The following is a 14958-nucleotide window of genomic DNA, read 5'->3' as shown; positions in this document are numbered from 1 at the left end:
TGATGGGTCTGGGCAAAGTCAATTGAAAACCTTCTGGAAAGGATTCACCATTTTAGATGCCTTTAAGAACATTCATGATTCATGGGAAGAGGTCAAAATCTCCGCATTCACAGGAGTTTGGGAGAGGTTGGTTCCCACACTCACAGAGGACTTGGAGGGGTTCAGGACATCAGTGGGGGCTGTCACTGCAGAGGTGGTAGAAACAGCAAGAGAACTGGAATTAGAAGTGGAACCTGAAGATGGGACCACATTGCTGCAATCTCATAATCAAACTTGAATGGTTAAGGAGCTGCTTCTCGTGGATGAGCAAAGAAAGTGGTTTCTTGCGATGGAATCTACTCCTGGTGGAGATGCCATGAAGACTGTTGAAATGACAACAAAGGATTTAGAATCTTACATCAACTTAGCTGATAAATCAGCAGCAGGGTTTGAGAGGATTGACTTCAGTTTTGGAAGAAGTTCCACTGTGAGTGAAATGCTATCAAACACCATCACACGCTACAGAGAAATCGCTCAGGAAAGGAAGAGTCACTCAATGCAGCAAACTTCCCTGTTGCCGTCTAAGAAACTCTTCCAGCTGCCCCAGCCTTCAGCAGCCACCACCCTGGTCGGTCAGCAGCCGCCTACTCGGAGGCGAGCCCCTCCGCCAGCAAAAAGATTACAACTTGCTGGAAGCTCAGATCAGTTATCATTTCTTAGCAATAAAGTATTTTTTTTTAAAGATTTATTTATTTATTTGAGAGAGCAAGAAAGTACATGAGAGGGGGGAGGGTTAGAGGGAGAAGCAGGCTCCTCGCCGAGCAGGGAGCCCGATGTGGGACTCGATCCAGGGACTCCAGGATCATGACCTGAGCCGAAGGCAGTCGCTCAACCAACTGAGCCACCCAGGCGCCCTTAGCAATAAAGTATTTTTAAATTAAGGTATGTGCATTGTTTTTTAAGACATAATGCTATTGTACACTTAACGGACTACAATAAGTGTATACATAACTTTTATATACACTGGGAAACCAGTTTCATTTAACTTGCTTTATTGCGATACCTGCTTTATGGAAGTGGTCTGGAACCGAACCCACAATATCTCTGAGGTCTGCCTTCACTTTCCATATGACAGAGCAACCCCACTCCCAAGTGTGTACCCCACAGAAACAGAAACATGTACACAAAATGACTTGTACAAACATGTGGGGAGCAGCCTTATTCTTAATAATAGCCCCAAACTAGAAAGAACCCAAATGTCCATTCATAGGAGACTGGTTAAACAAATTGTAATATATTCACATGACAGAATACTACTCAAAAAAATTTTTAAAAAGCGAGTTATAGGCACATGCAAGAACATGGATGAATCTCAAGGCATCATGTTGGGTGAAAGAAGCCAGATTCAAAAATATGAATACTTTCCCATTTAGATGAAATTCTTTTTTTTTTTTTTTTAAAGATTTTATTTATTTATTTGACAGAGAGAGACACAGCAAGAGAGGGAACACAAGCAGGGGGAGTGGGAGAGGGAGAAGCAGGCTTCCCGTGGAGCAGGGAGCCCGACGCGGGGCTTGATCCCAGGACCCTGGGATCATGACCTGAGCCGAAGGCAGACACTTAACAACTGAGCCACCCAGGCACCCCGAAATTCTTTTTTTTTTTTTACACTAAGTATTTTATTGTATGCTGCTGCCAGTGTATATAAAATAATTACCTTTGTGAAATAGAAATTTATGAAAATTCAGAGAGGTAGGTGTTAAGGACTGACAAAAGTAGAAGGTTATGTAGTATGGCATGTGTTATAGGGACAATAAACTTTTTTTTTTTTTAAAGATTTTATTTATTTATTTGACAGAGAGAGAGATAGCGAGAGCAGTAACACAAGCAGGGGGAATGGGAGAGGGAGAAGCAGGCTTCCCGCGGAGCAGGGAGCCTGATGCGGGGCTCGATCCCAGGACCCTGGGATCATGACCTGAGCCGAAGGCAGACGCTTAACGACTGAGCCACCCAGGCGCTCCGGGACAATAAACTTTTGTACAGGCTTCAAATTTAGTTCTCCTTTGAATATTCACTGGTTCATGAAAAGTGGTTTAGAAAACCATCCAAAGATTCATTTTGCTATAAAAAGGAACAGACTTTTTGGGGTCTGAAGGGATTCGTACTTGAAGATACACCAGTTAACAGGGGGTCGTGTTGGGCATTCTGCAGACAGAATTGTTTCAAATCTGCAGCTGCCTGGGAAACCCTCACGCGGTTGAGCCCGGCTTCCAGCCTGAGCTGTTGAACCACTTTCTTCATAGCGGCCACGCTGGAGGAACCGGACATGGCGCTCTCAAGAGCGGGCAGATTTGTCCGTGTGTGGATCAGTCAGTTCGTGGGTCCACGGGGCCAGATGGTGGGCTAGATGAAATTCTAAAACAGGCAAAACTTAGTGCCAAATCTGGGCAGGCATTGCATAGTCCATTTATGCATACAGATGTAGTTATACAGATGTGGACAATTGTCAAAACTCTTTGAACTAAATCCTTAAGATTTGTGCATTTGAGTGTATTTAAGTTATAACCCCCCTGAAAGCATTCCTTTATCTTCCTGGAGGGTGAATATACTTTCTGAAGAGCATAAGGGGATGCTTTTGAAAAACCCGTATCATGACTATGTTAATCATCCACCACTAACTTTTCAGAGTTTCAAAATAGTAGTGTCCTTTGATAAGGCAATCTTATGCTTCGGTGACAAAGTAATAATTATAATAATAATAATGAAGCCCACTGTCAAAAAGAGAGTGGTAGTTATGTGTTCTGTTTTGAATGACCCTACATTTGTAGGAATGATATTTTTAGGTGGTTGCTTATGCTCTCCTGCCATCAGGAGCAGATCAGGGGGAGGCTGAGGCAGCAGATTTTGGGGCTGGAGGTTATGGTTTCAAATCCCCTTTTGTGCAGGTGGACCTGGAAATACCACTGGATTGGCGGTTAAATATCAGGATCACCAGGCATGTGGGGAAGTTTGTGTTAGCACAGGTATGGAGGTACTTCTGGGATCACTTGGTGGTTTTTCTAAAAATGCATTTGCAATTACAGAGTGCTTGGTAGGGTAATCTTCAGGGGATGTTCCATGGAAGACAACTGAGAGATGTCTTCCCCTTTTCAGTACATCTAAGCTTAAAATTCACACCAGGTCGTTGGCATCTGATACAGGGGACGAGTGGGCATGCACCATTTCAGGAAAGGAACCCTATTTCAGAATTCGCATCCTCCCTCCTGTGGCAAGTGAATGCGGTCCCACTCAGTCCTTTATGGGGCCACGGGAAATTCTTTCCCGCTGCGCTGCGGAGTCCACACCTGTCTGGGTTCCGCATGCTCCGAGAATTCCCTGTGGAGGATGGATTTGTGCAGCACACCTGCCTCCCAGCCCAGGCTTGGGAGGGGCGTGCAGCTCCCAAACATGTCCACTGTTGTACGGTCGCCCAGAGCAAATAGCATTCAACCATACACTGCCGCCCTTCTGAAAAGGGCTCCTGAAGGGAGAAAAGCAGATTGAACTTCTGCGCCATCATGGAAAACAAGGTTTTCAAAAAGTCAGAGCTCACAAGCAGAACTGGGGCTCCCTTGGCCTTTGAATGGAAGAAAAAAAAATGAAGCAAGAGTCAAAAAAGGAGCTAGGGATTGCAAGGACAACTGTTCTACCAGGCTTACGGGACTTAAGGTTTGGATAAATTTTGTTGTTGTTGTGGCCCGGTGGGGGTGCAGGGATTGGAGTGGCTTTTCTTTGGTTCTGTTTTTGTGACATTGCAAGCTGTTCAGATTTTCTTTTACTTCCATTTTGAATTTGGTGCCCTGGATTTCTGGTGTTAAGTCAAAGTCAGACTCGTGCCTGGAGCATGGTACCCTGTCTACACGTGAAAATGCTCTCTCCTGCCCTGGGACAGGCTGGCAGGGGAAGAAGGAAGCTCCTCATTGCTCATGCTGGGGAGAGGGAGGAGGGTTTGGGGCCAAGGAACTTGTGTTTGAATCTGGCAGCAAGTCCTAGGTGGGGGGAGAGTTGCAGACTTAAATTTTCTTCTGTGAAATGGGAACTGTGAAGGATTAAATGGGAAGGCCTGGCACTTAGCGATGCACAGAGAAATCCTAGTTCCTTCTCCGGGGCAGCTAAGCTGTCCCCTTCTCCACTGTCAGCATTGTTTCCCCTGCGCCCCACACTGGGAGCACAAACTGCCCTTACCTGGCTCTGGTTACTCCTGCTTCCCTTTTAAAACTTCCTGGGCACCTGTGTGGCTCAGTCGGTGAAGCGTCTGCCTTGGGCTCAGGTCATGATCTCAGAGTCCTTGGATTGAGTCCCGCATCGGGCTCCCTGCTTAGCGGGGAGTCTGCTTCTCCCTCTCCCTCTGTGCTCTCTCTCTCTCAAAAATAAATAAATAAAATCTTAAAAAAAAAAAAACAACACACAAAAACTTCTCATCTATCACCACTTTCTTGGGTGGCTAGACCTGAGCTCATTGCGGGGAGGGGGTGTGATGAGTAGCACGCTGTAGCAAATGAATGTACTAATCCCTGATCACTCCCATCATGGGTGTCCCTGGTTAATACTCTTGGTCTAACTCCACAGCTGTGCTGGGCAGCTCATTACAATCAGTCAAGCCTCCAGTCAACTGGAGTCAACTCATTTCACCCACCTACGCCTCAGTTTACCTGCAGTGGGTTCCTATGTATTTGGCACCTGAGTGGTTCAGGTCAGTGCTAGTAAAGATATGTTAACTGAGGGGTGCATTCTTCCCAATAGACAGCACATCAAAAGGATGCTTTTAAAACCTCATCAACAGTATTTAGGAGGGGTGAGGGCAGAGGGTAATTTAAGTCACCCAGCCCAGCTCAATAAACATTTTTTTTTTTTTTGCTATGCTAAGAGAACAAGAAAAATGTAATTAAATTTAAATAACGAAAGCTGTGGCCTTAGAGAAGCTTTTAGGACTTTGGATCTCAGTCATTCTGTAAAAATATGTAGAAACCCTTCTGGAGACACACCTTTAGGTTATATACATGAAATCTTCCCAGCTCCTAGTTTTAAAAACCAACAACAAAACAATAGTTGCAAATTTCTATCTAACTTTTGTTCATTTGAGAGGGGGCTTCCTATTTCCAACAGGGCAGTGCAAAGTTCATTGTCCTGACTTCCCTCAGCAACTAAAATTCTTAGTTTCATAATCTGTTTTAAATAGTACCTTGTTGTAAAATGTTAGTTTTAAATGACCCTACGCTTTGATAAATATACCTGGCAGGTGATCCAGGACGTAACCCTGTAAGTATAGCTTGAAGGAGTCCACCTTCCGGGGCCATGCCCCACCCTAAGCATGCAGAGTGGAGAGCAAACCCCAACGAGCCAGCTCAGCACTGGGACTGGACTGGCCACACAGTCGGGCCCAGAGGCAAGAGGGCTGTCGCGGGGAGGCTGGACTTGCCGAGGGAGCTGGCTAATCTGCTCCTTCCTGAAGTGCGCTCGGGGGATGGAGGGTGGGCTTGAGTTAAGTGTTTCTTTCATATGAGGAAGACGTGTTTTCTGTAGGAAAAAAGAGGAAATCAAGATAGCCAAAGAGATATGCAAACAATAATCAGCAGTCATACTCCTTCTGCTTGCTATTCCATGCATTATTCCTGAACATGTAAGCACGCACATATGAAAGGTGATGGTAGTCTGAAGTCCAGCGAGGCTGGGACCACTCACTCACTGTTTTTGAAGTCCCAGAATGTGTCTGTGAAAGGTGAGGAAATCCTAAAGCAGGACTTACAAAAATTAGAGTCTATATTGATATATATATAGATATGTGTATAATGCTTAACACTTAAAGACACGGTAGGGGCGCCTGGGTGGCTCAGTCGTTAAGCGTCTGCCTTCGGCTCAGGTCATAGTCCCGGGGTCCTGGGATTGAGCCCCACATCGGGCTCCCTGCTCGGCAGGAAGCCTGCTTCTCCCTCTCCCACTCCCCCTGCTTGTGTTCCTGCTCTCGCTGTGTCTCTCTCTGTCAAATAAATAAATAAAATCTTAAAAAAAAAAAAAAAAAAAAAAAAAGACACGGTAACTTGCAGTGGACTGCATCAGGATATGGCATCTCAAGTTCAATTTCGAGATTTGGCCTAATTGTGCTGTTTCTCCCACCCCCCACCCCACCCCCCTTGCCATGGTAGGTCTGTTGTAAGAGGGGTCAGGACCTAGAGCTTTCCTTAGCAGGATAACATGATCTTTCTCTTTGTCAACAAATATAATTCTCGATCACTTTCACTGCTGTACAGAGGCCCATTGTGCGTACGTCCCACCGTAGAGCCAAGTCCTGTTCTTGGACATTTCTTTCTTTCTCTGGTAGCAGCACTACGTGGATATTCTTGTACTTGCTACTTCTGATGTTTTCTTACTTCCTTAGGGTGAACTTGGAGAGATACGTTTGATGGGGCACAATGCACTCACACAGTTTTGAGGTTCAAAACTATTCTTTCAGAAAGCTGGCACTCTTGTTCTAGAAAATGAAAGCAGGTCCTCCAATGCCAGGGTGGAGTTCGGCTCTACCCCAGACCTCACTGCTTCTCAGATTCATTGTAGTCGAGTTCCTAGCACCACACAGAGCGATGTGCCAGAGTTCAGAGGCAAGACAGGTGTAGTGAGGCATGGGCTTTGCCAGGGCTGCCAGAGATTCGGGGTGCAGACGGAGAAGCTGGGAGGACAGGCACAGAGACAGAAGCCCTTCTCAGGAGCAGTCAGATGGAGCAAGAAGGGCCTCAGTGGGAGTGGCCGGCCCCCCAGAACAGAATGAGTTGAGGCTTGTGTGCCACACTGGGGTCAGGGTGAACCCCACCCTCTAGCACTTGAAGAGAGCTGCCCTGAGCCCCCCTTGATTCTCAAAGTGTCCCTCACCCTACACGTGCCTCAGCCACCCCACTGCCCGCCCGCCCTTGGAAAGCCTCGTGCCACTTTGTAATGAGTTGTGGCAAAACCTGTCTATTCTGGTAGAACTGCATGGTGAGGCCTCCAGAAAAAGCAAACCGATGAATGTAAAAGCGTTCTGTCACTTTGGTCCCTTTTCTAAGTAGCCCACCCTCCTAGGCCAGCCAGCTCCGTGCTCCCAGCCATGCTCCCTGGAAACCAAACTCCAAGGACCCTGGACTCCCCAGCCCCTGTTTCCGTTCAGAGCGAACTTATCCCTCCCTCTGCCTTTGCCTAAATTTTCTTTTCAGCTCCTCGCCTGACATTTAACTCGGCCCTGCAACTCTATTCCTTAAAACCCTCTGCCCAAAACTGTCTGTGACTCAGCATGCCAGGAACAAGTAAATCTCATCAAAGGCTGCACTCCTCACTGCCTGTCCCTGTCATCCAGCCTGCCCCTTGGAATTGCTCTCTCTCTGCCCCTCTTTAGCTCTGGAAATCCTGTTTATCTTTCTGGACACATCTCACCTTCTATCTTCTTTAAGAAGCCTTACCAGCCTTCTAGCCTTCTGAAACCCCCGTAGAATGTGATCATGATCCATATTATATTCCACTGTGTCTAGTGGACAGATGGTCCCTGACGTCAGATGGACTTTCAACTTAGGATTTTTCAACTTTATGATGGCGTGAGAGTGATACGCATTCGGTAGAAACCATATTTGGGATTTGGGATTTGGATCTCTTCCTGGGCTAGCAGTTTGTGGCACAATCCTCTCTCATGATGCTGGGCACTGGCCACTCCCAGCCAGCCACATCACCACGTGGGTAAATAACCCACACACTGACAACCATTCTGCGCCCAGACAGCCATGCGTTTGTCTTCTAGGGCAGTATTCGATACATTACATGAGACACTCGACACCTGATTATATTTTCAATCTTGTTTTCTGTTTTTTTAATTGAAATGTGGGTGACACCCGTTACGTTGTTTTCAGGTGTACAACATAGTGATTTGACAAGTCTATTCATAGTGTACCTACCATGTGTACATGTACGTGTACAACACTGTTATTGTACCGTTGACTGTATTCCCTATGGTGTACGTTTCATCTCCATGACTTAGTCATTCCATCACTGGAAGCCTGTATCTCCCTCTTCCCTTTACCTGTTGTGCCCATCCCCCCACCCCCCCGCCCCTCTGGCAACTACCAGTTTGTTCTCTGTATTTATGGGTCTTTTTTTTTTTTGCTTTTTTTTGTTTGTTCATTTGTTTTTTTAGATTCCACATGTTAGTCTTCACTTATGATACTTGTCTTTCTCTGTCTGGCTTATTTCACTTAGCCCATCTTCTAGGTCCATCCATGTTGTCAGAAATGGCAAGATCTCATTCTTTTTTATGGCCAAGTAATATTTCAGTATTTCATTATGTGTGAGTGATTGTGTGTGTATGTACACACAATATCTTCCTTGTCCATTCATCTGTGGATGGACACTTAGGTTGTTTCCATTTCTTGACTGTTGTAAATAATGTTACAGTAAACATAAAGGTGCATATATACCTTTCAAATTAGTGTTTTGTTTTCTTTGGGTAAATACCCAGTAGTGAAATTACTGGATCATATGGTATTTCTATTTTTAATTTTCTTTTTTTTTTAATTTTTTTATTCTTATGTTAATCCCCATACATTACATCACTAGTTTTAGATGTAGTGTTCCATGATTCATTGTTTGTGCATAACAACCAGTGCTCCACGCAGAATGTGCCCTCCTCAATACCCACCACCAGGCTAACCCATCCTCCCACCCCCCTCCCCTCTAGAACCCTCAGTTTGTTTTTTCAGAGTCCATCGTCTCTCATGGTTCGTCTACCCCTCCGATTTCCCCCCCTTCATTCTTCCCCTCCTGCTACCTCTTCTTTTTTTTTTTTTTCTTAACATATATTGCATTATTTGTTTCAGAGGTACAGATCTGAGATTCAACAGTCTTGCACAATTCACAGCACTTACCAGAGCACATACCCTCCCCAGTGTCTATCACCCAGTCACCCCCTCCCTCCCACCCCACCACCCACTCCAGCAACCCTCAGTTTGTTTCCTGCGATTAAGAATTCCTCATATCAGTGAGATCATATGATACATGTCTTTCTCTGTTTGACTTATTTCGCTCAACATAATACCCTCCAGTTCCATCCACGTCGTTGCAAATGGCAAGATCTCATTCCTTTTGGTGGCTGCATAATATTCCATTGTATATATATTACCACATCCTCTTTATCCATTCATCTGTTGATGGACATCTTGGCTCTTTCCACAGTTGGCTATTGTGGACATTGCTGTTATAAACATCGGGGTGCATGTACACTTTCGGATCCCTACTTTTGTATCTTTGGGGTAAATACCCAGTAGTGCAATTGCTGGATCATGTGGTAGCTCTATTTTCAACTTTTTGAGGAACCTCCATACTGTTTTCCAGAGTGGCTGCACCAGCTTGCATTCCCACCAACAGTGTAGGAGGGTTCCCCTTTCTCCCCATCCCCGCCAACATCTGTCATTTCCTGACTTGTTAATTTTAGCCATTCTGACTGGTGTGAGGTGGTATCTCACTGAGGTTTTGATTTGGATTTCCCTGATGCCAAGCGATATTGAGCACTTTTTCATGTGTCTGTTGGCCATTTGGATGTCTTCTTTGGAAAATGTCTGCTCATGTCTTCTGCCCTTTTCTTGATTGGATTCTTTGTTCTTTGGGTGTTGAGTTTGATGAGTTCTTTATAGATTTTGGATACTAGCCCTTTATCTGATATGTCATTTGCAAATATCTTCTCCCATTCTGTCGGTTGTCTTGGTTTTGTTGACTGTTTCCTTTGCTTTGCAAAAGCTTTTTATCTTGATGAAGTCCCAATAGTTCATTTTTGCCCTTGCTTCCCTTGCCTTTGGCGATGTTTCTAGGAAGAAGTTGCTTTGGCTGAGGTCAAAGAGGTTGCTGCCTGTGTTCTCCTTTAGGATTTGGATGGACTCCTGTCTCACATTGAGGTCTTTCAACCATTTGGAGTCTATTTTTGTGTGTGGTGCAAGGAAATGGTCCAGTTTCATTCTTCTGCATGTAGCTATCCAATTTTCCCAACACCATTTGTTGAAGAGACTGTCTTTTTTCCACTGGACATTCTTTCCTGCTTTGTCAAAGATGAGTTGACCATAGAGTTGAGGGTCCATTTCTGGGCTCTCTATTCTGTTCCATTGATCTATGTGTCTGTTTTTGTGCCAGTACCATACTGTCTTGATGATGACAGCTTTGTAATAGAGCCTGAAGTCCGGAATTGTGATGCCACCAGCTTTGCTTTTCTTTTTCAACATTCCTCTGGCTATTCAGGGTCTTTTCTGGTTCCATACAAATTTTAGGGTTATTTGTTCCATTTCTTTGAAAAAAGTGGATGGTATTTTGATGGGGATTGCATTGAATGTGTAGATTGCTCTAGGTAGCATTGACATCTTCACAATATTTGTTCTTCCAATCCATGAGCATGGAACGTTTTTCCATTTCTTTGTGTCTTCCTCAATTTCTTTCATGAGTATTTTATAGTTTTCTGAGTACAGATCCTTTGCCTCTTTGGTTAGATTTATTCCTAGGTATCTTATGGTTTTGGGTGCAATTGTAAATGGGATCGACTCCTTAATTTCTCTTTCTTCTGTCTTGTTGTTGGTGTATAGGAATGCCACTGACTTCTGTGCATTGATTTTATATCCTGCCACTTGACTGAATTCCTGTATGAGTTCTAGCAGTTTTGGAGTGGAGTCTTTTGGGTTTTCCACATAAAGTATCATATCATCTGCAAAGAGTGAGAGTTTGACTTCTTTGCTGATTTGGATGCCTTTTATTTCTTTTTGTTGTCTGATTGCTGTGGCTAGGACTTCCAATATATGTTGAATAGCAGTGGTGATAGTGGACATCCCTGCCGTGTTCCTGACCTTAGGGGGAAAACTCTCAGTTTTTCGCCATTGAGAATGATATTCGCTGTAGGTTTTTCATAGATGGCTTTTATGATACTGAGGTATGTACCCTCTATGCCTATACTCTGAAGAGTTTTGATCAAGAAAGGATGCTGTACTTTGTCAAAAGCTTTTTCTGCATCTATTGAGAGGATCATATGATTCTTGTTCTTTCTTTTGTTAATGTATTGTATCACGTTGATTGATTTGCGGATGTTGAACCAACCTTGCAGCCCAGGGATAAATCCCACTTGGTCGTGGTGAATAATCCTTTTAATGTACTGTTGGATCCTATTGGCTAGTATTTTGGTGAGAATTTTTGCATCCATGTCATCAGGGATATTGGTCTGTAATTCTCCTTTTTGATGAGGTCTTTGTTTGGTTTTGGGATCAAGGTAATGCTGGCCTCATAAAATGAGTTTGGAAGTTTTCCTTCCATTTGTATTTTTTGGAACAGTTTCAGAAGGATAGGTATTAATTCTTCTTGAAATGTTTGGTAGAATTCCCCTGGGAAGCCATCTGGCCCTGGGCTTTTGTTTTTTGGGAGATTTTTGATGACTGCTTCAATTTCCTTAGTGGTTATAGGTTTGTTCAGGTTTTCTATTTCTTCCTGGTTCAGTTTTGGTAGTTGATACATCTCTAGGAATGCCTCCATTTCTTCCAGGTTATCTAATTTGCTGGCATAGAGTTGTTCATAATATGTTCTTATAATTGTTTGTATTTCTTTGGTGTTGGTTGTGATCTCTCCTCTTTCATTTATGATTTTGTTGATTTGGGTCATTTCTCTTTTCTTTTTGATAAGTCTGGCCAGGGGTTTATCAGTCTTGTTAATTCTTTCAAAGAACCAGCTCCTAGTTTTGTTGATCTGTTCTACTCTTCTTTTAGTTTCTATTTCATTGATTTCTGCTCTGATCTTTATGATTTCTCTTCTCCCGCTGGGTTTAGGCTTTATTTGCTGTTCTTTCTCCAGCTCCTTTAGGTGTAGGGTTAGGTTGTGTACTTGAGACCTTTCTTGTTTCTTGAGAAAGGCTTGTATTGCTATTTACTTTCCTCTTAGGACTGCCTTTGCTGCATCCCAAAGATTTTGAATAGTTGTGTTTTCGTTTTCATTGGTTTCCATGAATTTTTTAAATTCTTCTTTAATTTTCTGGTTGACCCATTCATTCTTCAGTAGGATGCTCTTTAGCCTCCATGTATTTGAGTTCTTTCCGACTTTCCTCCCGTGATTGAGTTCTAGTTTCAAAGCATTGTGGTCTGCAAATAGGCAGGGAATGATCCCAATCTTTTGGTACCGGTTGAGACCTGATTTATGACCTAGGATGTGATCTATTCTGGAGAATGTTCCATGGGCACTAGAGAAGAATGTGTATTCCGTTGCTTTGGGATGGAATGTTCTGAATACGTCGGTGCAGTCCATTTGGTCCAGTGTGTCATTTAAAGTCTTTATTTCCTTGTTGATCTTTTGCTTAGACGATCTGTCCATTTCAGTGAGGGGGGTGTTAAAGTCCCTCACTATTATTGTATTGTTGTCAATGTGTTTCTTTGCTTTTGTAATTAATTGCCTTATATAATTGGCTGCTCCCATGTTAGCAGCATAGATATTTACAATTGTTAGATCTTCTTGTTGGATAGACCCTTTAAGTAGGATATAATGTCCTTCCTCATCTCTTATTACAGTCTTTGGTTTAAAATCTAATTTTTCTGATATAAGGATTGCCACCCCAGCTTTCTTTTGGTATCCATTAGCATGGTAAATGGTTTTCCACCCCCTCACTTTCAATCTGGGGGTGTCTTTGGCTCTAAAATGAGTCTCTTGCAGACAGCATATCGATGGGTCTTGTTTTTTAATCTAATCTGATAGCCAGTGTCTTTTGATTGGGGCATTTAGCCCATTTACATTCAGGGTAACTATTGAAAGATAGGAATTTAGTGCCATTGTATTGCCTGTAAGGTGACTGTTACTGTATATTGTCTGTGTCCTTTCTGGTCTATGTTGCTTTTAGGCTCTCTCTTTGCTTAGAGGACCCCTTTCAAGATTTCCTGTAGGGCTGGTTTTGTGTTTGCAAATTCCTTTAGTTTTTGTTTGTCCTGGAAGCTTTTTATCTCTCCTTTAATTTTCAATGACAGCCTAGCTGGATAGAGTATTCTTGGCTGCATATTTTTCTCATTTAGTGCTCTGAATATATCCTGCCAGTCCTTTCTGGCCTGCCAGGTCTCTGTGGATAGGTCTGTTCCCAATCTAATGTTTCTACCATTGTAGGTTACATATCTCTTCTCCTGAGCTGCTTTCAGGATTTTCTCTTTGCCTATGAGACTCATAAGTTTTACTATTAGATGTCGGGGTGTTGACCTATTTTTATTGATTTTGAGAGGGGTTCTCTGTGCTTCCTGGATTTTGATGCCTGTTTCCTTCCCCAAATTAGGGAAGTTCTCTGTTATAATTTGCTCCATTATACCTTCTGCCCCCCTCTCTCTTTCTTCTTCCTCTGGGATCCCAATTATTCTAATGTTGTTTCATCTTATGGTATCGCTTATCTCTCGAATTCTGCCCTCGTGATCCAGTAGTTGTTTATCTCTCTTTTTCTCAGCTTCTTTATTTTCCATCATTTGGTCTTCTATATCACTGATTCTCTCTTCTGCCTCATTTATCCTAGCAGTTAGTGCCCCCGTATTTGATTGCACCTCATGAATAGCCTTTTTGATTTCAACTTGGTTAGATTTTAGTTCTTTTACTTCTCCAGAAAGAGTTTCTCTAATAACTTCCATGCTTTTCTCAAGCCCAGCTAGTATCTTTAAAGTGATGATTCTGATCTCTAGATCGGACATCGTACTAATGTCCGTATCGAGTAGGTACCTGGCAGTCGGTACTACCTCTTGTTCTTTTTGTTGAGGTGATTTTTTCCGTCTTGTCATTTTGTGCAGAGGAGAATAGATTAATGAGAGAACAAAATGCTAGCAGAGTAACCACATCCCCAGAAAATATACTCTAAACAAATTAGAAAAGACCTGAAACAGTGGGAAAAGAAAGGGAAAGAGAGAAAAAGGAAAAAGAAAAAGATAAAGATAAAGATAAAAACAAACAAAAACAGAACAAAACAAAACAACAACAACAAAAAACCAGAATGTGATCAAATATGATCAGGCTGGTATATAGATCAGTGCCACACACTAGATTTGGGGTGTATTTTGGTCTGTTAGAAGAATGTGCTTCCCAAAATTTTAAAGAAAGAAAAACTTATATATGTACAAAAATAAGGGTTGATATGATGAAGAGATGGAATATGACTGTAAAGATGGAAATTATAAAAAATTTTATAAAAGGAATTGATAAGAAGTTGTTTGAAAAAAGAAAGAAGAGGATTTGAAAAAAGAAAAAAAAGGGAGAGAATGTGATCAGGCAGGGGAGTAGAAAAAAAACATATACTAGAGATTTAGGGTATATTTTGATCTGTTAGAAGAAACTATCTCAAAATTTTAAAGAGAGAACAACTTATATATATATGCCAAATATATGGGTAACTACTATGAAGGGATAGAATATGACTCTAAAAATGAAAAATAAAAATGTTTTTTTAAAAAAGGGATTGATAAGATTTTGGTTGAAAAAGGGAAAAAGAAAAATTAAAAAAAAAGAAAAAAAGACAGTTAAAAAAAAATTTAACTTTGAAAGACTAAAGAATCATGGTAAAAAGGCCATGAATTCTATGTGTAGTATTCCCCTAGCGCTGGAGTTCTGCTGTTCTCATTGATCGGTAAACTTGGTCTTGGCTAGTTGTTCTCGCTGATCTTCTGGGGGCTGGGCCTGTTGCCGTGGTTTCCAAATGTCTTTGCCAGAGGCGGAATTGCCCCGCCCTTGCCCAGTCCGGGCTAAGTAATCTGATTGGGTTGCTCTCCAGAGCTTTTGTTCCCTGTGAGCTTTCCATACAGCTTTGGAGGCGGAGAGTGAAAATGGCGGCCTCCTAATCTCCGCCTCGGAGGAGCCGAGAACTCGGGCCCCGCTCCTCAGTGAGCCCCCAGAGAAAAGCAGTCAGTCACTCCCGTCTCCCCGGTCTCCGGCCGCACTCCGTGCTCACCCGGCCTGTGA

General features: G+C 42.9%; 2 protein-coding genes across 2 annotated transcripts in view; one reads left to right on the top strand and one right to left on the bottom strand.

Annotated features, from left to right (window-relative positions):
• Nucleotides 1–14958, top strand: part of ATP8A2 (ATPase phospholipid transporting 8A2) — a 603997-nt gene that overhangs the window by 534138 nt on the left and 54901 nt on the right. The gene's annotated exons all lie outside the window — the stretch shown is intronic.
• Nucleotides 1998–2387, bottom strand: LOC123839591 (guanine nucleotide-binding protein G(I)/G(S)/G(O) subunit gamma-5-like). The gene has a single exon (XM_045869212.2). The coding sequence runs from the start codon at nucleotides 2305–2307 to the stop codon at nucleotides 2101–2103; it is 207 nt and encodes a 68-aa protein (XP_045725168.1). The 5' UTR covers nucleotides 2308–2387; the 3' UTR covers nucleotides 1998–2100.

The sequence above is a fragment of the Mirounga angustirostris genome, unplaced genomic scaffold, assembly GCF_029215605.1.
Source record: "Mirounga angustirostris isolate CCGP_5_RB_7025 unplaced genomic scaffold, mMirAng1.0.hap1 SCAF_3, whole genome shotgun sequence".
Lineage (NCBI taxonomy): Eukaryota > Metazoa > Chordata > Mammalia > Carnivora > Phocidae > Mirounga > Mirounga angustirostris.
This window is presented reverse-complemented; position numbering and strand designations above follow the sequence as displayed.

Bases quoted from the DNA above. Each gene is read 5' to 3' on its own strand.
- LOC123839591 (XM_045869212.2), bottom strand. From the start codon at position 2,307: ATGTCCGGTTCCTCCAGCGTGGCCGCTATGAAGAAAGTGGTTCAACAG.